This window comes from Electrophorus electricus, chromosome 5 (assembly GCF_041902795.1).
Source record: "Electrophorus electricus isolate QZ-2024a chromosome 5, ASM4190279v1, whole genome shotgun sequence".
Classification (NCBI taxonomy): domain Eukaryota; kingdom Metazoa; phylum Chordata; class Actinopteri; order Gymnotiformes; family Gymnotidae; genus Electrophorus; species Electrophorus electricus.
In genome coordinates this window covers 27,171,631-27,192,084 of record NC_137501.1, presented here as the reverse complement: position 1 = coordinate 27,192,084, position 20,454 = coordinate 27,171,631, and the positions used below count along the sequence as shown (strand labels likewise).

Here is a 20,454-nt window from a genome sequence, read left to right as displayed (position 1 = left end):
AGTTATATGAGTATGGATCTCTGAGTGTGATTTTCACATGATTTACATAATCCACAAACACAAATTCTCCACCTTTATTAAAATCTAGTTGCAAACGCCATTAAATATATTACTACATGAACCAAGACTGCTTATTCCCATGTCATTTATTTAACATGGAGAAATAGTTCAATATGGCAAATTTGATATGAGGGCTCCAAATGCATCGTATTGAAAAAGGGGAAAAATATGCACATAAAACTGTGAAAAAAGGAAGTTTAAACTTTAGAGGTGTGAGAAAACTATACATCTATAATATTATAGCACATATAGTGGTAGAAACAACACTGTAGGAGAATGGAGTCAGTCAGAATTTGGGGGAGGTTTTTTGTATCTAATTAAACAGACAAAAATGTACTGAAATTGACATGGTTTATAGGGAATATTTCATGTTGGTGCGTTTGGTCCTTCCCGTGTCTACTAGCTGGGTTAAAAGGGAAACAGAAGTGGATGTTTAGTGCAAATCTCCAGTATGGTGACTTCCTTCTTCAGGCTTTTTCGTACTTCACCATCATTAACCTTAACAAGGCATTTAGTGTTCCTCTTCCTCCCTCTGCACACATTAGTATGTGTAAGTATTGCTACCAGTTCTAAACTCAAGCTTCAATAGGTCAAGGCATATAATCCAGAACAGCCTCTTCCAATATAGCAAAAAAAAACATTTTTTAAAAAACTGCATAAGAAACTAATTCTGAACACCAGTCATCAATGAAACTGATGTGAAGGAGATCACAGGTATGAAACAAGTACAAATATTGGCGTTTTGTTTCCTTTTTTTGCCAGGTTTTCCACAAAAAGAATTTCATTTTGAGGTATGTTCTGGAATTGAATTTTTGCTTCTGAGATTCTTGTATTCAGAATGTTTGATGCCCGAAACGCTGATCATTAAGCAGGATTGTACAGACACAACCAGCTATTAAACAGAAGTGACTCTTTGGCTTGGAATAATTTTTTTTGCCAGTTTCTGTCATAATACAGTTCCTGAGTGAGACTGTGAGAAAGAAAGAATAGGAAGTACAGTGTAAGGGCATATCTGATTCTTAGCAAGCCTGTTCCTTGTTAAGGCTGACCAACAGGTAGACGCTTAGGTCATGAGGAGGCGGTGCACATGCTGAAGCTGTTGCTGAGATAAAACGAGGGAGTGGGCTTGCTCTTTACCACGAACACATGGGATCATCACCTTACCCACGAGAACAGTGCCCTGCCTCTCTTCCTCCTTTGCCTGGGAGGGGGAGAGAGAGAGAGAGAGCGAGCGCAAGGGAGAGAAGGGGTTGATATGGAGTCTGGATATGCAGAAGTGCAAGTGTGTGTGAGTGTGAAATATATACACATACATACATGTGTGTAAAGTAAAAAGCATGAATGAGCGTATGTATGTGTCTTCAGATGAGTGTGTGTGTATGTATGTATTGGTATTCAAAGAATTGTGCGGGTGTGTGTATACCTTCACAAAGGCTGATGAGGGGAACGTGGCAAAATCAGAGCGAACTGGAGCACCTGACTGTTTGTTTACCACTTGCTCCGAAACCTCACTCTAGAGAGAGAGACAGAAAATGGCAAGATGATGACAATAGTTTGGTGTAGTGTTTGAGTCTTAAATTTGGCATGCGTTTAGCGAGCATGTCTCTCCCTCACCTTCAGTTTGTCCAGGGCATCACTGAGAGACTGCAGCCTAGCAGTCTGTTCTAGCAGCTGAGCACTCGCACATACTGCAGTGAAAACCAAAAAACCCAAACACAGTGAGAGGTGTGTAACACACAGCTGTGATATCAGTACACTCTCCCCCCTCCGTCTCATGCACACACCAGGTGTTTTGCCTGTGATGTCCACCACTCTGACACCGGCGCTCATCTTGAGGAGGTTGCTCAGCAGCAGGTCCGTCTTGCGGTAGAGTGCTCCAGAAGGTCCGTCAGCCAGCGAGCCCTCCTTCATCGTGCCACCCATGTTGGGCACACTCAGAGGGGGCAGGGACGCCAGCTGAGCCCGCATCTTCTCAGCCTGGGGGCAAAGGGCAAGGGTCTAAAGTTCAATGACACCAGTGAGAGGATTCCCAAGAGCTACACATTATCCATGGGCTTCTTTAAAATGGCATGGTGTGATGATCAATAAATCTGAGCTACATGACATCTCTGTGGCTCAAACGTAAGAAAATACCACACAGATATAATGCGCATTAATCCCATGTTCAGGCTTTATTTTTAAACCACGTAAAATACAAAAACCCATCAGACACAGTGGACCTGACTCATCTACTGTCATGACTGCTTGGTTCCAGAGTTAGCCAAGGCCAATACGGAGGGATATCATTACACATGTTGGTGTTGCTCACCTTGAGTCTGTAGTTTTCATTTTTCAGGTGTCTGATGGCGAGTCTCTGCACATCAATCTGCTGCCTGAGTAGAGGAGAGTCCACCACCTGCACTGCACCTGATACACCGCCCATGCCAGAGACCATGGCTCCTACACACCCACACCACATTTATATCAAGTAAAACTTTTTTTTAGTACTGTAATAAAACAAATGTATACAGTACTACAAACTACTGTTATAAAGACACTGATTGCTTGTGAGCGTACATGCATGTGTGCGTTACCTGTAGCAACTCCTGTGACGATAGAGGCGATGCCAGACGCCGGTGGTCCACGCAGACCCTCAATGGTCATACGTGATTGGTTGGTCAGTCTCTGCTTCAGCTCTGCCTTTTCTGCCTCCAACTGATCAATATCAGCCTGCAGAGCATCCATAGTCTCCTCAAACTCCCTACACACATACACACGCGATCATATAGAAAGCTGGACATTTTCTGGTACATCTAAATGCTTAGGAGGTGACCAAATATCCAAATATTAAATAATTATGTAGGTTACAGCCTGCACAAGGCTCACAAATACACCTGTTCGAGGCTCACACACACCTATCTTTTGATTCACATTTTGTCTACCTGCCCTCCACACACACACACACACACACACACTACTCACTTCTCCTTCTTCTTCAGTAGGGTGAGGGTTTCGTCCAGCTTGGTCTGGATCTTCTCCACACGCTCATCTGCATCTTTTGTAGATGTGTCCAGTTTCTTCTCCAGCAAGCTCAGACGCACACTGGCCTCGCTCAACTCCTCTCCCTGAGCCAGGAAAGGGGGAGGGAAGGAGAGAGGGAACGCCACAGGAGCGATGAGAAGATAAGGGAGTCAGAAAGACTTCTTAACAAAATCAATTCCAGTAGAAACAGCAGTTTTTAGATGTGAAGCACCTCATGAAACAGGACACACATGCTCTCACTCACACATACAAACACACGCGCACACACTCACATAGATAGCAAGCGGTAAATTGTCCACAAGCTGGTGATACTGGACAAAAATACAATAGGGGAATATAGCACACTGGTGCTTCGCATCAATGTCCTTATTAAATCTTTAACTGTAAATATAACAAAGCCAAAGTCCGTATTGGAGTGTTGTGTGTCTGACCTTAATTTTGAGGGACTTCTTGAGCTCTTTGATAACGGTCTCTCTGTCTTCTAGTTTGAGACCGAGACCCTCAGCATCAGTGATCTCAGCTCTTAGAGCAGCGGCACGAGCCTCCACTGGAGGTGGCTGGAGAGGGGTGACACCACACACACCCACATGTAGGGGCACATTCACGTGCATACACTGGGTTAAGATCAGCTTAGGGTTGGAATTAGAGATTTATCTCTCATATCATTTATAATGGGTCATAACATATAAATAATGAAATAATACAAAGTATTTGTTTATGAACGAGCAAGTGTATGCATGTGTGCAGTCACGCATGCTCCTGCATGCCAAGGATCTGTTTAATGTGAACGTGTGTGCGTGTCTCACCATGCGCTGAGGCTTCTCTGAATCATACTCTCCCTCCTGCATGGCTGTGGCCATTTTGTTCATAGTTGCTATGACAGTGTTGCATGACTCACGCAGAGAATCATGAGGGTTCAGACCATGAGAACCATAAACCTAACACACACACGATAAAATCATGCTTTTAGCCGTCACTATATAATATCCATCTATCTAAATATAATATCTATATAGATATAATGTCTATATATATAAACAAATATATCTATCTATATATATAAATAAATATATCTATATATCGATATATCTATATATCTATCTATATCCATCCATCTAGATAATATATATCTATATATATATATACCTATATAGATATCTATACAGGTATCTATCCATCTATCTATAAAAATTTCTATATCTATATGATATATATCTATATATATGATAATGATATCTATATCTCTATATATATATATCTATATAGATATCTCTATCTCTATATAGATATCTCTATATAGCTATAGAGATAGAGATATCATATATATAGATATATATAGATATCATATATATAGATATATATAGATATCATATATATAGATATATATAGATATCATATATATAGATATATATAGATATCATATATATAGATATCATAGATATAGAAATCTTATATCTATATATAGAAATCTTATATCTATAGATATACATCTATCCATCTAATTAATATATATATAGATGGATAGAGATAGATTCCATCCATCCATCCATCCATCCATCCATCCATCCATCCATCCATCCATCCATCCATCCATCCATCCATCCATCCATCCATCCATCCATCCATCCATCCATCCATCCATCCATCCATCCATCCATCCATCCATCCATCCATCCATCCATCCATCCATCCATCCATCCATCCATCCATCCATCCATAGATGGATATAGATGGATATAGATGGATATAGATGGATATAGATGGATATAGATGGATATAGATGGATATAGATGGATATAGATGGATATAGATATATACACTCCATTTCACCAGGTACTCTTAAAGGAAACGCCATGAGCCTGATGGTTGGTTTTACTTACTAAGTTTCTAAAACTTAACGTGACTCATGGCACAAGCAAAGCTGTTTAACACCACTAATCTGATTGCACTGTGTGTGTTACCTGTTCCAGGACCTTGAAGGCAATGTCCTCCAGTTTGAGGGCAGAGAGTCCCTCTTGCTCAGCGACAGGAGCGATGCTCTGAGCTCCTGCTGCTGCCACCTCCTGTAACACAGCCACCACGCGACCCAGCTGCTTACGGCTCTCAGCCAGAGCCTCGCTCACCTACACATACACACAGTCAAAAAACACACAGTCACATACATACATGTAGTAAGAAATGTAAAGTTATTCAAAATTGTGGTAAAGCACACAGAAACAGAACTTTATATACATACACAAATACAGACACACACAGATCCACATGTGCACGTGAGTGCGCACACACACACACACACACACCTGTGGAGGGAAGGAGAGAGCTGGGGGTATGCCAGGGGCATCAGTGCCAGGCATCCTCCTCCGGATCTTCTTACAGAACTGCCTTATGTCACCACAGGAAGTGTCCAGGTCTTTGAGCAGCAGTGTAAGCTCTGCCCCTTCCTGTCCCGCCTGCAGGAAGGCACGCAGACGCCCCACCTCTGCCCCCATGCAGTCCAGGGCACTCTGGGTAAACTGCAGACACACGTGGACAGGCACACACTTAAACATGACAAGGTCATCCAACCTATGCATTGCCTCTCATGAGGCATAGAACACACAGAAAAGCACAAACACACACAGTGTGCAAACATGTGCATGGATATCCAGTCCATATAAGATTGCTCCTGCTCCAAACACATCCAAAACACACTGTATGCCCTCCCACACAAAAAACAACAAAAGTGGGGGAGGGGCTTAAACACCCTTAAATTATCACATGGAACAGTTCATACAAAGTATATAAGTTAAATCTATCATGATGGGGAGGAATGAAAACATAGATGGACTGACACACAGAGAGAACTGAATCTTATTTTTTTAAGGAAGGCTGGGTGTAGGTGTGTGATGGGGAGCAAGGCACCTTAATGTGATCGGCCAGCTGCACGGTGCAATCCTCCGCCCCCTCAGCCAGGTGGATGCTGTACAGTTGCTACACACACACACACACACACACACAGAGACACTTAGACACCTCATATCTGTACCAGAAATTAATCTGTGTGCACTGATACACACTGAATTTATCTGGGTAGTGTGTCTGAATGTCAAGTGTATGTGTGTTTATGAATATGAGATACTGTGTGAATGTCCGGGAGATGTTGCCCCTGAACTTGTGTTGGCTGTAGTAGGAAATATTCACTGGAAATGAAGTATGTGATGCTTTGTTTGTGTGTGTGTTGTAAATGGTGGTGTATGAAAGAACTTTAGCAGGATGTTGACATGTGTACCTGGTAATACTTGATGGCCTTGGTGAGGGGCTCCACTTGAACGGTCTCATCCAGCTGGTCTTTGTGCAGGAGGTCAATGAGGAAATCCAGAGAACGTTCATGCACACTCATCTCTGAATACAGGGTTCCCATCCGCTTAAAGACCTCCACACTGCACTGATTCAGTGCCCTGAGAGAGAGAGAGAGAGAGAGGGAAAGAGACAACAGCGTCAGTAAAGATCAGTGCGTCTAGTCAAGTACAAAAAAAAAGGTTGATGAAACCATCCCTGTCGAAACAGTACCCGACAAACACACACTTTCAAAGCAGAAGCAGGATATAAAATAAACAAACATTTTTGTACACAATAAAAAAAAGAAAAGAAAAGAAAAAAAGGTTTGTTTGTTTTTTTTTAAATAGATGTCATGGAAATATTCGATATGCTTTATACAGATTATACCTCAGCCCGGAACAAAGCCAAACCTACAGAAACATGGAGCACCTCAACATGCTATGAGAGACAGAAATGAAGACAGGAAAAGGTGATGATAGGCATGACACCACATCTATTCTAATGCTTTATTAACCTGTATTCACATGTCTCTTTTTTCTATCATGATCAGTCCTAAACACTGGAGTAATTTAAGCAGTTCTGCTCTTTAATACAATGACAGCTCTCTAGACAACATTTATAATTATTTCACCTTTAGACACAGACGGGCCTAAAACCATAATTAGCATCACTAACTCATCTTTTGCAAAAACCCATGCACACAAACATATGTGCATATATATTCACAGCATTTTAGCTGACACTTTTATCCAAAGCAACTTACAATTTTGACTGAGTACAACTTGAGCAATTGAGGGTTAATGGCCTTGCTCATGGGCCCAACAATGGCAACTTGGCAGTGGTGGGGCTTGAACCAGCAACCTTCTGATTACAAGTCAAGGACCATACCACTGCGCACGCGCGCATACACAAAATCAAGGGAAGGGGAAATGGTTTGTCCCAACCAAGCCACTTCTTCCTGGCTTGTAGCAGGCTGGTGACCCTTCCCCAGTCCACAAAGAGGACTGGGGGATTGTAAAAGTCCCCCCAGAATATGGCAACCAGGCGGCTGCACGCATGCAGGCTCTACACAGTGCCATTTTACCAAGAGCTCACTGAATTTGTGCTGCATCATCAGATTTAACAGCAGGAATGCTGTTTATCCAAAAGCTAACATGCTAACCGTGTGTATGTGTGTGTGTTACATACTGCTCGTATTTGTGAAGAATAGCCTGCAGCAGGGTGAGGGAGTAAACCAGGCCTGAGGCAAAGCTCAGCTGCTCCCCAACTGGTCCACGCAGGTCACTGCGCTCCACCACGTTGCCGTTCAGATCGAACTTCTCCTGGGCTTGCTTACTTATCAGCTCGGCCTGTGGGCAGAGAGACACACTCTTATTAACACACCTCAGTCAGCATCCGTTTCAGTTCGACATATGTCGATTCAAACTGGTTTCTCTGACCAACATAAGGTCAGTCCAAGATTTAGGGTTAGATAAGACTAGTGTCGAGAGACACCACTGTTAACAAACCTCACTCCGTCAACCACACCTTAGTAATGTCTGCTGACTGGTTAGATCACACATGCAGATTACAAATCACTTCTAAGACCATCCAAGAGCATTCTAAAACCATCCAGGATAAACCCACACCCACAAACATCCTGAAGCCCCACCCTTGCACCTTGCAGATGAGTCTTGGGATGAGCAGCAGCACCAGGATGCAGTCGTGATCTCCGCCGTGCCGCAGGAAGGAGTCGGGCATGAAGGAGGTGAGCAGAGACACGTGCCTGTTCACCTGGGCCACCTCCATCTTACGGAGCTCCATCTCGATGGCCTAAACGCACGCACACAAATATGAACACTTGTGCAAGTTCCTGGGAAAAAAAAAAAAGGTGAAGCTACTGTTATCTGTGGCACTTGCCTGATAAATTGTGTATTGGCTAACGTTACAAGTTGGTTTATGTATAAAAATATATGAAAATAAAACCTAGAGTTGAGAGAATGTTTAGTTTTTGCAAAATGAAAACTAAATGGAGGCCTTAAATTGTAATCTCTTAGTATGCTCTGTCTTTATTGATGCCACATTCTGACAGTCCAAGGGTGGCTATCAGGCATAATACATCTAGTATAATCTGATCAAGCCACGATTTAATTTCAGTAAAGGCTCAAGAGAGACTGCTCTAACTTAATGTGTGCCTATGAGCCATGTGTGTTCTTGCTGTGTTAACACAGATAATCCAGATTTTTAGGAGTTCTTCAATATTTTAACCAGGTGTGTTGGATTTGGTTTGTACCCAAGCTGGGGAAAGACACCTTTAGGGTGATTGATCTCCAGGAATTGTGCAAATTGTGCAGGGTGCTAGATTTTGAGGGTCAGGGTTAAATCTAAACTTTCAACCGAGCTCTGCAGTGTGTCGGATCTCTAGAGCAGCGACAGAGCTAAACTCTGCAGGGTGGCAGACATCCAAAAGCAGTTAGGACTTAGCTCTGTAGGGCAGTAGATCTCCAGGACCAGGGTTACAATCAAGATTGCAGTAGATCTCCAGGACTAGGGTTACAATCAAGACTGCAGTAGATCAGTAGGGTGATGATTGGGAGAGCAACAGCAGTACCTTGGCATAAGCTTTGGTCTCAGCAAATTTGATCTTGAAGTCGAAGAGGTCGGCAGGTGGCTGCTGTAGCTGCTCAGCTGTAGCACTCTGCTGACTGGTCAGTTCTCGATTAACATCCTGTTGTTTGGCCAGGAAAAAATATGTCACCTTCTCTATGTCATCAGTCTTTCAGCTCTGGGTACAGGCCACATTCTGTCCCGTCTGAGGGTCTATTAATGCACATATTAATCCCGGTCTTTGGACCACATGCTAAAATACTCTAGTAATTGATGAGATTTAGGACAATCCTGATATAGAGACACATGTTTTAGTATAGTATTGATCCTCTTACTCCATGTAGATGTTCAGAGAATACGTTTTCCTGAGTAGCTAAACTAAAAATAATCCATCCAATACACCCATCCACAGTAGGTTTATTTACCTCTCATCTACCCACTACTGTCCATCTGTCTACTGATTTGTAAATCACTTGCCGAGATTAGTCCACTAATGGCAAGCTCTCCCTCTCTGTCCCTGTGTCTCCACCAGCCCTGCCCTGCAGTTCCATTACTGACCTGTAGGTGGCTGGTGAGCTCCCTGTACTTGTTGATGGTCTGCTGGTAGTCGGCTACGGTCTCCTGGGCTCCCTCAGCACGCTTGTTGGCCTCCCGCACGCGTGCTCCGGCCAAGTCCAGCTGCTCGCGCAGCTCCAGCTCCGTCTCGCGCGCGTTCTCCTGCAGCTCGTCGTTCATGTCGTTGATCGCTTCCTACAGGGTCAAAAGGTCAGCATATAAATGGGAAGGCAAAAATTGTGTGGGTTTTGTGAAGCTGCTGTTATAAAGTCGTAATATACTGCTATACTCATGAATAGGCTTACCTAGGCAAGTGCATGAGGTAAACAGAACAAAACAGAAAATGTCAATATCAATGATATTCTGAGAAAAAAATGGCTAGCTACCTTCATAGCTGTAAATTACAGTCATCAGAAAAAGCTGAACTCATGGCATGCATGTTTTGAGGCATATTTTCAAGATTATAAAAAGGTTAAGGTTTATATATATATATATATATATATAAAACTAAATAAAAAGACAGTGCAAGAGATATTCAAAGAGATACTGTAGTACAGTTTGCAGAGACAAAACGTTACTCAAGTATTAATTTAAATCACTTTTACTTCTACTTGACCAATTATTTTAAAGTAACAGTACTTTTTTTGCTACTCTACCCACCTCTGCTAAAATGTAAAATGTACTAAACTTTGTTATTTTTTAATTAAATGTTTTCTGCACAAGTGTCTCTCTTACCAAGTCACTGACGGTCTCCTTCAGTTCCCTCACTTTCTCTTCCAGATCCAAATTTCTCTCAGTAAGAGTTTCCACCATCTCCTCTGCACCCAGAGCTGCATCCACCTGGAGCACATGGGACCCGTTACCAAGACGAGCGGTGTGATGTGGACCTAATCAATATGGCTAAGGGAGCAAGTGAGGTCAGAATTTAAGGTAGGCTTAAGTAAAAGGCGTTTGTGCGTGAACAGTATTATCCTCCACTTGCATGGAAACTGGACAGATGTTGTGCCTTTCTCAAGAGAATGTGCGCATGTCTTGCACGATACTGGATCAGAATGTGTGTGACTGACCTGATCTTTTAGTTCGCCTATGGTGGCCTCAGCTTCCTTCATCTCCTGCTGCAGTTTCTCCTTCTGCGCCCTCAGACTCTCCAGCTCCGAGTTCTTCTTCTCCATCTGCTTCTGCAGCTTCACGTGTTCCTGCTTCTCCGACGATGACAAGTCCCGCATCCTGAACACACGCAGACAACGGAATAAAGCCATCACGATACCAACACACCCAAAACAGGGTAAAGCCGTCGTGATACTAACACACCTGGTAAAGGCAACAGCACAGTGAACACACGCAGACATGGCTGAGTGGTGGCAACTGAAACACAAGCATCCTGAGCCTCATAGAAGCTCAAATGTCTCAGCCTCATGCTAGAGGCAATGCTAACCAGACAGGCTAACCATATATCTAGCCTGCATGATGCACACTCCTCCAGTAAAAATGAGGAAACATTAATAAATAAACAAAATGACAAATGGTAAACTGTAGTTTAAAATATTTGCTTTTACATTCTACGCTAGGGATTTTCTGTCGCAAATAGAAAACTCTGCCCTTAGATCATATGATCAGCAAACATGTAAGGTTAGTTTAGTAACTAAATCAGTATTCTCAGTGAGTCTAAGCAAGTCAGAGAGGGGGTATAGCTCATCTGAGCTGTTCTGAGGTCTGGATTATCTGAGCTGTTCTGGGGGCTTTTGGTACAGCACAGGAGGGCAGAAAAACATCCCACCTGACCAGCGCCTCTTTCAGCCGACCATTCTGTTCCTCGAGCTGCTTCACATGATAACTGGAGGCAGCACCATCTGAGCCTGCAAAGAGAGAGAGAAAGAAAAAGCAAGGCATAGAATTTAGAGGAGCTAAGGCACATTTCACAAGCTAAATCCACACAGACCAGACTCTGTGTGTGTGTCCCTGTCCCACCTTTCTCCTCTATCTCATGTTTGAGGATCTCCAGGTCCATGGTCAACTCTTCCACTTTCTCCTTCAGACTGTCCACCTCCTGTTGCAGGGATTCTGCTCTCTCCTCGGCCATCTCCTTGTCCAGCGTGGCCATCTCAATAGCATCCGCAGTGTCCGCCATCTCCTCCATGTAGCGGTCTTTAGCCTCCTGCGCTTCACGCGCTTCCTTCTTGGCTTCTTTGAGCTGTTTCTGGAGCTCGTTCTGCTGTTCCTGCATCTTGCTCTTCCACTCCTGCAGCTGCTCCAGCTGTATCTTGTGCTTCTCCAGTTCCTTCAGCTTGGCCTTGTCCTCTGTTCGTTTCATCCGCAGAGTCTCCAACTTCTCCTCCAGGTCTTTAACTTGTGCACGCAACGCCTCCTCCTCCTGAAAGAGAGACAGAAAGAAAAAAATATCACTTCAACAAAGAGAATTAAAGGAGCCATAAGTCACTTTTCCAACTATTCTTCTTCATCTTATGATCTGACAATTACATACTCCCACCTAGCAGCCTGGATGTTTGAGACTGTACTAAATCTTTGGCCACCTGTAAGAGACTCACCACTATGGAGCATAAATTGGTTTATTGGAGGACCACAAAGCAATTTGATTTTTCTTCATCTTGAGAGCTGCACTTTATACAAAAAATAATCACTAAGAAATCAATAAATGTAAAAATAAATAAAATCACTTTCCTAAAATATTGTTAGCTACTTTTTGGTGGTAAAATTACATTGCTCCTTTAAAGAAAAAATTAAGATTTCTAGAGGCATTAGGTATACTAGTGTGCAGAAGAACGAAATCATACATTTGGAAGAACGGAACGTCACCAGGTGTACACACATGCTGCTGTCACTAATGCAGGCGTAAGAAAAACAAATCTAAACAAATACACAATGCTCCTTAATTGGTAAACTGTTATTAAGTGTGATTCAGTCAACTAAATGCCATTCCAATCCAATCTTTGAATAGAGAAGACAGACAAGAGTGAGCTTCCTCCTTACATACTGATTCACCTCTTTAGAGATGCTAGACTCAGCCTGTGGGACAGGATGTGGAAGAGAGAAAGGAGACCGGTAAGGAACGATGGATCAGAAGAGTCGGAAAAGAGGGACAAAGCACACATGAGAAAAGAGGGATGAGGCCCACGTGAGTGAACAGGGCGCTGAATGAAGGCAGCAACTGTCGTCATCTTTATGGTCAGTACCAAAACACTGTTATGCATCAGTAGTCTATTTCACATTCTGAAGAACAGAGATAAACGCATGAGTTGATTGTGCAGGTTAGTGGGGGGAGAAGAGAAAAAAAAAAAGACCAAGCTTGGAGATGTGTCTCGAAACCAGCAACATTACCAATTACAGCCCTCTGCAGGCGGGACACGTTTTATATGGGGAAGTGGGGTAACGTCATTATTACCTACATTCCTCTGCGTAAAATCACAAAGTCCCATCCATATCCACATATATCATGTCAGCCATTTTTAATCGACTGTGCATTACCAGTTCAGAAAAGATTCAGGTGCCTTCTACCTGCTATAAAGAGGTTTGTAGAAATAACCCCTGGTTACTTTAATCATGTCTGAATGGTCACATCAGTTGAAAAGGAGTCTTTGCACTTTTTCTCAAATGTGCAAGCACTCAAAGAAGTATTTACTTACAAAATGTACTTAGGCTTTCTCTGAGGAGCAACACTTCTGGAAGCTTTAGGTAAATGTTAAATCAATTTAATTGTTAATAAAAGCAGATTAATTGAACAACAATATTTTGCACAGATGATGTGCAATAATTACAGACAAGTGAGTGAGGAATTTAGGGCAAATCCCAGCTTTCTGGTTCATAACAGCCCTGGACAAATCACGTTTAATTAATATTTCATGCAACAATAATGTGTACATGTGACCTGTGCAAACTACATATTACTCATGAATTATTTGTGTAATGGCAATAGGAAATTGAGTAGCCACTCCCTTCTCTGTAATTTACACCAAAATTTCTCAATGCCGATTGGTTATAAACATTAGAGGTCTTGCAGTAAAATTACTGCAAAATCTTAGTCTGAACAGTACTTTAGTCATACATTCTTATCTACCTTATATATATGAAACTGAGTAAAAATATGTAAATGTAGGTAAGGAGGCAAATTCACATGCTATAGGAATTAAGAGAATTAGTGTGAAAGGGCAGGAGAAAGATGCTCATCAGCACAGTTTCCTGCGTTTAGAGTCGGTGTTGTCTCACCTTACTGGAGGTGGACTGGGCAGGGCTACTAGGGGTGGCGCTGGACTGCGGCATCATGGGAGCTACCAGGATGGTCTGAGAAGGAACAGCAGGCTCACTCTCTGATGCTGAGAGACCAGGACCAGTTGCAGAGGGACGACCAGTCTATAGAAAAGAGATGGAGAAAAGTACATTGAGAGAGAGAGACAAACAAACAAAAAATTAAGCAAATGAGAGGGAAACAGAAAAATAAAGTGAGAGGAAAAAAAAAAGTGTCACTCAGTAATTTTGCCAGTTCATAAGTGAAGACACATGGTGATGGTGTTCACCTTCCCATCATTCCTCTAAGATACATGTGGTAGCCCAAAACCCCAGTGCCAAAAACACAGGAAGTCTATCACAGTGCAGTGGGCAGTGGCCTCTCACATAGAGGTATGTAGTCACCAACGCTGACCCCGTCCATCTTAGTGATGGAGGAACTGAGCTGCACTGATCTAGGAACAGTTGTATTGTAGCACTTGTAATAGTCAAGTTAATGTTTTGGTACTGAGTAACTCAATCAGTAACAGTCTGCTGGTATTTTGTGAAACTTCAAGTCTTTTTCTGCAGCACCTCCAGGACTGGGCTGTACCACCAATGTGCTGGAGGGGGTGATTCTGTCTGGGACATACCATGACTAGGGAGGGGAAGGAGCTGGAATAGGTGAGCCGACCAGGAGTGTTCCACTGTACATGAACAGATTCTTCATTAGGTGAGGCTAGTGCCTGGCTAAATGTCTCCTCATAATAACCCTATGAGCTGATATTCAGGTGCTGAGATGTTTTAGCATGCAAGCCCTAAAGGTGTATAGTAATTAAAAAGTATTTTAAGTCTAATCTTAAAAAGTGGGAGTGAACCTTTTAAAGAAATCAGCAGTCTGTACTGAATGATTCACAGAAATGGCTGGCGGTATAACTGCTTTAAAAGTGACTAGAGTGCAGTGGAAGACATGCATTAGAGAAATATTGCAGCTCTTGATTGGAACTACATTTCCCATTGTCCTTGGCTGCTGCGTTCAGGCTCACCTTGGTACTACGGCGCACAGCAGACTGAGGGAGGATGGGATGGTTGCAGAGAGAAGTCAAGAGGAACAACACAGGGTCAGGGGGCATGACACGGAGAGAAAGAGCAAGGAAGAAAGAAGAAAGGAAAGAGGAAAACATGTAAAAGACAGAGGGCAAAAGCAAGAGAAAGTTAAATGCAAGATCGCGAGAGAGAGAGAGAGAGAGAGAGAGAGAGAGAGAGAGAGAGAGAGACAGAGAGAGACAGAGAGAGACAGGCATTTCACAAGCAGAAAAACACAGACAATATTATGGGTTAGTAGCACCAGCAAACTAGTGACTTGACATCATGACTACAGAGGTGTGTTCCATTTACATTTTACAGCATTTAGCTGATGCATTTACACAAAGCGACTTACAATTATGACCGAGTACAACTTGCTCAGGGGCCCAACAGTGGATGCATAACACTCTTGGGGTAGAAATACAACTAAACATCTGTATCATGCATATACCATATATCAGAATCATCCCTTTTTCAGCATCACCACAAACAAACACAAACAAGAACTGGCTAACATCAATACCACCCAATAGTCTTCTTATGTCATCACAAAATGACTAAATTTCACTGACGCATATTATCTTTAGTTTGTTGTTGTCATAGAAACATGAATCTAACAGTACAGATGAGAGAAAATGTGAAACATGACCATGACAGACATGTAGCTTGTCAAGGAGCACAAATGTTTTACCCAAAAATGGAAAATGGAAGAAAAGTACTAGACTTTGAAATGAATAAAGGAATGTATAGTGGAGCCTTTCCCAACCAAACCAAGTGAGATGAAGATGGCCAAGTGATACACTGACACAAAATAAGTGAGTATCTGCTGTACCTTTTTCGTAGTTGGAGTCTTTTATATTGTGTTAACACATAGGGGGGGCACACAGAAAAAAAATTCTAAGTCAGTCTTGAGCACTTCAATCTCAACACAGGCCAGTACAAATAAGAAACTACAAAACAGCCTTATCAAAAACCCATAAACAGACTGAAACTCTCACTATTCCAAGCTCCACCCACACCTATACGGCCTCTATCTTAAAAAAAGTGTACCTTACTAAACTCTTCAGTCTGAATGACCTAACATGTTATCCATTAACACAACGGCTTTTGGTATTGTCATGTTACTGTTAAAATATACTGAAAATGCTACTCACTGAAACTGTTTCACTAAAGGTAATATATTAATAACCACTTGTTAAAATGTTTAAATAAATATAAACAGTCCAACAATTACTGCCTGCTCAGATCACAACTTTATACATTACTTCACAAACATGATTTTCACAAATTTCTAACCTAAAGATTCTACCTCTGGTGTTTATATATTGAGCTGCTTATAGTGATGTTAATAGTAAAAAAAAAAAAAAAAAAAAAAAGATGTTAATTTGCCTTGATTAAATGCCATCATCAACAGTACTACCACTGGTAGTAAGAGATTATAAATGCTAAGCAACATTTAGGGACAGTGAAGGCAAGTAACACTGCACTCACTGAATAACGCGTAAATAAAGAAAGGAACTGCAGGGTTTAAAGCATGGGAAGAATTCTGACTCGTCACCCAGTAGAAATCTGCAAATGGCAACACGCGTCCTTCAAATGGGTTACCCAACGTGATTCATAATTAAAGTGAATCCAAAGGCAAATAATTAGATTTAGAATTTCAATTAGTGTTTACAAGGAAGGCTATTGATGTCCACAATGAAGTTTTAAAAAGACGTCCATTTGAATTATTACACTTTGAAATGGTACAAATCACAGGGTTTTATGCTGCAATATATCACTTAAAAACAGGTAATCAATCTAGCTTTAGAGTATAGGTAAAACAAAGAAAAAAAAACACAACCAGAAAAAAGATGATTGTACCTGCTTAACTCCTTTCCCAGCGCTTTCTGCAATTTCTAACATCAGAAAGAACAACAAAAAATACTTAGAATTTGTACAGATATCAATTAAAAGCTCCAATCAAGATGTAATGGTCTGCTTATGATACAACACACATTATATTTTCCATGTTGCTCAAGGAAACACTAAAGGGGTTTTGTTCAGTTCCATAAATGTTAGATTTTTTGTACTGATAGCTAATGGGTTTTGAGGACAGCCTGAGGGAGGTGGCCGAGCAGTCTTAAGTCTTCAGTCACATTTCAAAGTCACAAGCAAGACACATACCTTTGCGAGGCACTCTGGAAGCACCTGACTCAGGTGTGTCTGGAGAGGTAGCAGAGCTTCCTCCGTCTTCAATCACCTGGATCTGAGATTGCAGAGATATTCAACTGATCAACACCAGTGTGTGTGTGTGTGTGTGTGTGTGTGCGCGTGAGAGAGACAGCAAGCATGAGAATGTGTAGTGTTTGAGACTGATTATTCCCTACTAGCTGTGAGAAAGTAGGAAATAAAGTTGAAGGAATAATGTGTATTATTTTGTACTACTGGATTAGTTATTTTTGTATAGGGGGGGGTGCCTGTATGTTCCCCCTCACCTGAGACTGCCGGACGAATATCCCATGATTCTCCTTGCAGGTGAAGTAGGACTTGCCCTGGACAGTGCCGTCATTCTTGCCCTTGGGCTCGTCCAGGATGACCCCAACCCACTTGCCCGTGGCAAAGAGTGTTGCGCCAATGTATGCTACCGTGCCGCATTGTCCTTTACCAATCACCTCTACCAGGGAGCCCACTCGCACCGGCTTACCACCCCCCTCAGAACTCATCCTGCTAATCACGCCACTCGACAACTAACAGACAGACACACAGAGAAGGAAGGGGGGGAGAGAGAGAGAGAGCGCATGAGAGCAACAGTCTCAGACCAAAACCAGTAACCAAAGTGAAATCAAAACAAAGTACCATGTAAAAAAATGATAATGTGACACCCAATTACTGCAACACAATTAGGCTCCAAGGAGATAATGGTAATGTAAAAGTATCTCTGCGCATCTTGTCTCAGATTTCCAGACAGCGGACACAGATCAAGTATGGATTTAATGACAACACTCTGACCATCTGAAAAGACATATTAAAACAAATTTTTTTAATGCTGCCCAGAGAGAAAGGACTATGAGGGCATTGTAAGATGAGAAAAGTTCATTGTCAGAGAGGAACAACGTGATGACTACTAAACATGTTACAATACTCTGTGGTCTCAGGGTCAATGGATAAATAGTTATGCAAGTTATGCCAACTTACCCATCTCACCTAAAGGTTAAGTACTGAGTACTAATTTGTTGACAGAACTTTGGAAAAGGAGGGTTCTCAGACATATGAATGAAATCTGAAGCACATAGGAAGAGCAGAGGTCTGTGCGTGCGAGGATCAAAAACAAACTAGTTATCCTTCACCAATGGCACTCCACTACAGTCATCACAGCTACACAAGCTGCAACCCTGAGGAACAGACCAGCTTGCAGCACATCACATGCTTTGTCTGCATGACCAGGATGGGGTCTAATTACACACACACACACACACACACACACACACAACTCTAGGCCCAGATCAACAAATCCTGCTCATCACACCTTCAAGCACTGAAAGAAAACTGAAAGTTGTTGAAAGTTTCAACAACATGAAAAGAAAGAGGATGACTTTCTGGGTGATGTCAACTGAAACCTCTCACAGAGGCATAACTTTATACACAGCAGCATTCGTTGTAAGGGGCCTGGTGGGACTACAAGAATAAGACTGAATTTTAGAGAAGGGCTCCTTTAACTGCTGCAACGCTGGAGCCTGGCTGCCTTCAGATAACACAACGGCAGCTTTCTCCAGGCAGCTGCAGCAAAAGCAGCAAATGAACATGGACCTCCGTAAAGGCAAATCTGGCTTGTTGTACAGAGGGCAGCACAAACGAAGCCTTTGTGATGCGGCTGCAGTGAGTTAGCCATACTTTTCTGGAGAGAGCATACCTTTCGAGGCAGGACAAATGGCAGAAATGATAACATTGACTAGGTATAATTGACCTTTTTACTATTTAATGATAGAGGATATGCCTCTGATCATCTAAAATGAAAGCCAGTCTGACAGATTAGACCGTTCACTCACTGTACTGAAAAAAACAAGAATTGGGGGGGGGGGGGGGTGAATCATTTACCCCTTGTGTACCTAAACTCCTTGCCACAGACATGAGTTACAATGTGTGAAACTGATTTATAACCTTCAGTAACCAAAATACCCCTTAAATATTCCCTTAAATAACTGCTTGACATAGAGGGAGGTTAAGTACTGTAGACAGCCCAGCACTATGAACTAAAATTCAGCCATAGTTCCCAAACCTCAACTTGGACATCAGTGCTATTTACCCTCATCTGGTCTGGACTGCAGCCATAAAATGGGTAGGTACAAAAAAAATTTATCCAGAATGGGAGTGTGGTGCTAAAAGTGTATTACAAATTTAACTGTAGTTAGTCGTTAGTCACCTAAGCAGGTCTGCTTGGTTATACTGCTCATTAAAAAAAATTAAAAACCCGATATATCTAATTAGCTGACAGAGGAAACGCCAAACTGTTATGTCACCTTCCACCACTGGGAATGAACACCACTTGCCCAAAGTAACAGTACTTCTACATATAGTAGCCGTAACAGTACAAGCAGGTTATAGATATAGATTTTAGTCCTTTTTTGCTGTACGATGACACTGGTACGTTAGGACACGAAAGATAGGTATTAATAAGTGGCATTCGGCAAACAAAATAACAATAGAATAAGTAGCTTGCTAAAATGTGGTTTTGAAACGGGTATGAATTGTGCACTACCATAGGGTTTTAATATTTATCTAGCTATCCCTCCCGTCCTACTAGCTAAGCAGCAAGCTTGCAACAAACTTAGCCATGTTAGCGTTAGCCAGCCTCTATTCCCTAACAACCTCTTAGCTAACCTATCTTGCCAGTTTCACAGCAGTCTTAATAAAAGATGCGGCATCATCTTCGTTGCTTACAATGAAACGGCTAACTAGTTAGACGTGTTGAAATAATTCTGAAATTTTGAGAAAAAAAACACTTTAGTTAACTAACGTCAACTATGTGGCAGGTGACTGAAGGACAACGTATTAACCGACGGGCTAGCATAGCTAACTCGCGAGCCACCTCCCTTATTGTGACACGCGCGGGGTCCGTCGGTTAGCTCGCGAGCTAATTGTAGCTAACAGCTGACGTTAGCAGTTATAGCATCATTTTTGTTATACGTCCTTCAAATGATATCGTTACACCTCGCAGAAAAAAACAACATTTCAGTCCTTACCAGAAAACAATCTTGAGTAACACCTACTGCTTCGTTAAATATCGTTCACGGTGTTAAACAAGAGAAAAATGAGCTCGTAAAGGACAATAACTTGCAACGCTGGAAGTCGCTGACGGTGACAGCGGGCGTTACCATTCTGTGGGTCAAAACTGCGCATAATTACGCAGTGCACTGCGAAACAAAATTGGAGAAGTTATTGGCACGCCTTGTTTGTAGACAGTAGATATTCATAGGGTGAAGGTGTTAGAGGACAGAAAAATGGTTATTGAGGAAAAAAATGTACGTGTCATATATAGTAGCTAGCATCTGAAAGTATTTACAATTTAAATACAAGTTTCACATAACACTTCAGCGTCCGTGGAAGGTCAAGCGTTAAGGAAGAAAACAT

The 20,454-nt window shown here is 42.1% G+C and overlaps 1 protein-coding gene across 4 annotated transcripts; it reads right to left on the bottom strand.

Moving 5' to 3' along the window:
• Positions 1–60: 60 nt before the first annotated feature.
• dctn1a (dynactin 1a) lies at positions 61–20,198 on the bottom strand. 4 transcript variants are annotated; one of them, XM_027023628.3, is made up of 28 exons: positions 20,067–20,198; positions 17,322–17,573; positions 17,011–17,092; positions 16,708–16,742; positions 15,677–15,694; positions 14,805–14,828; positions 13,762–13,905; positions 11,509–11,911; positions 11,318–11,396; positions 10,608–10,767; positions 10,276–10,380; positions 9,544–9,735; positions 8,990–9,106; positions 8,059–8,211; positions 7,588–7,748; positions 6,350–6,518; positions 5,983–6,051; positions 5,382–5,594; positions 5,043–5,204; positions 3,888–4,019; positions 3,513–3,638; positions 3,022–3,164; positions 2,634–2,800; positions 2,369–2,499; positions 1,845–2,037; positions 1,675–1,748; positions 1,484–1,573; positions 61–1,261 (listed from the first exon to the last, which is right to left on the bottom strand). In XM_027023628.3, exons 2-28 carry the CDS (start codon positions 17,547–17,549, stop codon positions 1,124–1,126), a joined length of 3,708 nt encoding a protein of 1,235 aa, XP_026879429.2. In that variant the 5' UTR covers positions 17,550–17,573; positions 20,067–20,198; the 3' UTR covers positions 61–1,123. The 4 variants fall into 4 exon arrangements, with proteins under 4 accessions (XP_026879429.2, XP_026879431.2, XP_026879430.2 ...); XM_027023630.3 differs by lacking the exon at positions 14,805–14,828; XM_027023629.3 differs by lacking the exon at positions 15,677–15,694.
• Positions 20,199–20,454: the final 256 nt, after the last annotated feature.

Excerpts from the sequence above, each read along its gene's own strand:
- dctn1a (XM_027023628.3), bottom strand. The coding sequence starts at position 17,549 with ATGAGTTCTGAGGGGGGTGGTAAGCCGGTGCGAGTGGGCTCCCTGGTA. Across the intron at positions 6,052-6,349 it reads AGGCCATCAAGTATTACCAG|CAACTGTACAGCATCCACCT; the intron begins GTACACATGTCA and ends GTGTGTGTGTAG. Across the intron at positions 4,020-5,042 it reads CCTTCAAGGTCCTGGAACAG|GTTTATGGTTCTCATGGTCT; the intron begins GTAACACACACA and ends TGTGTGTGTTAG.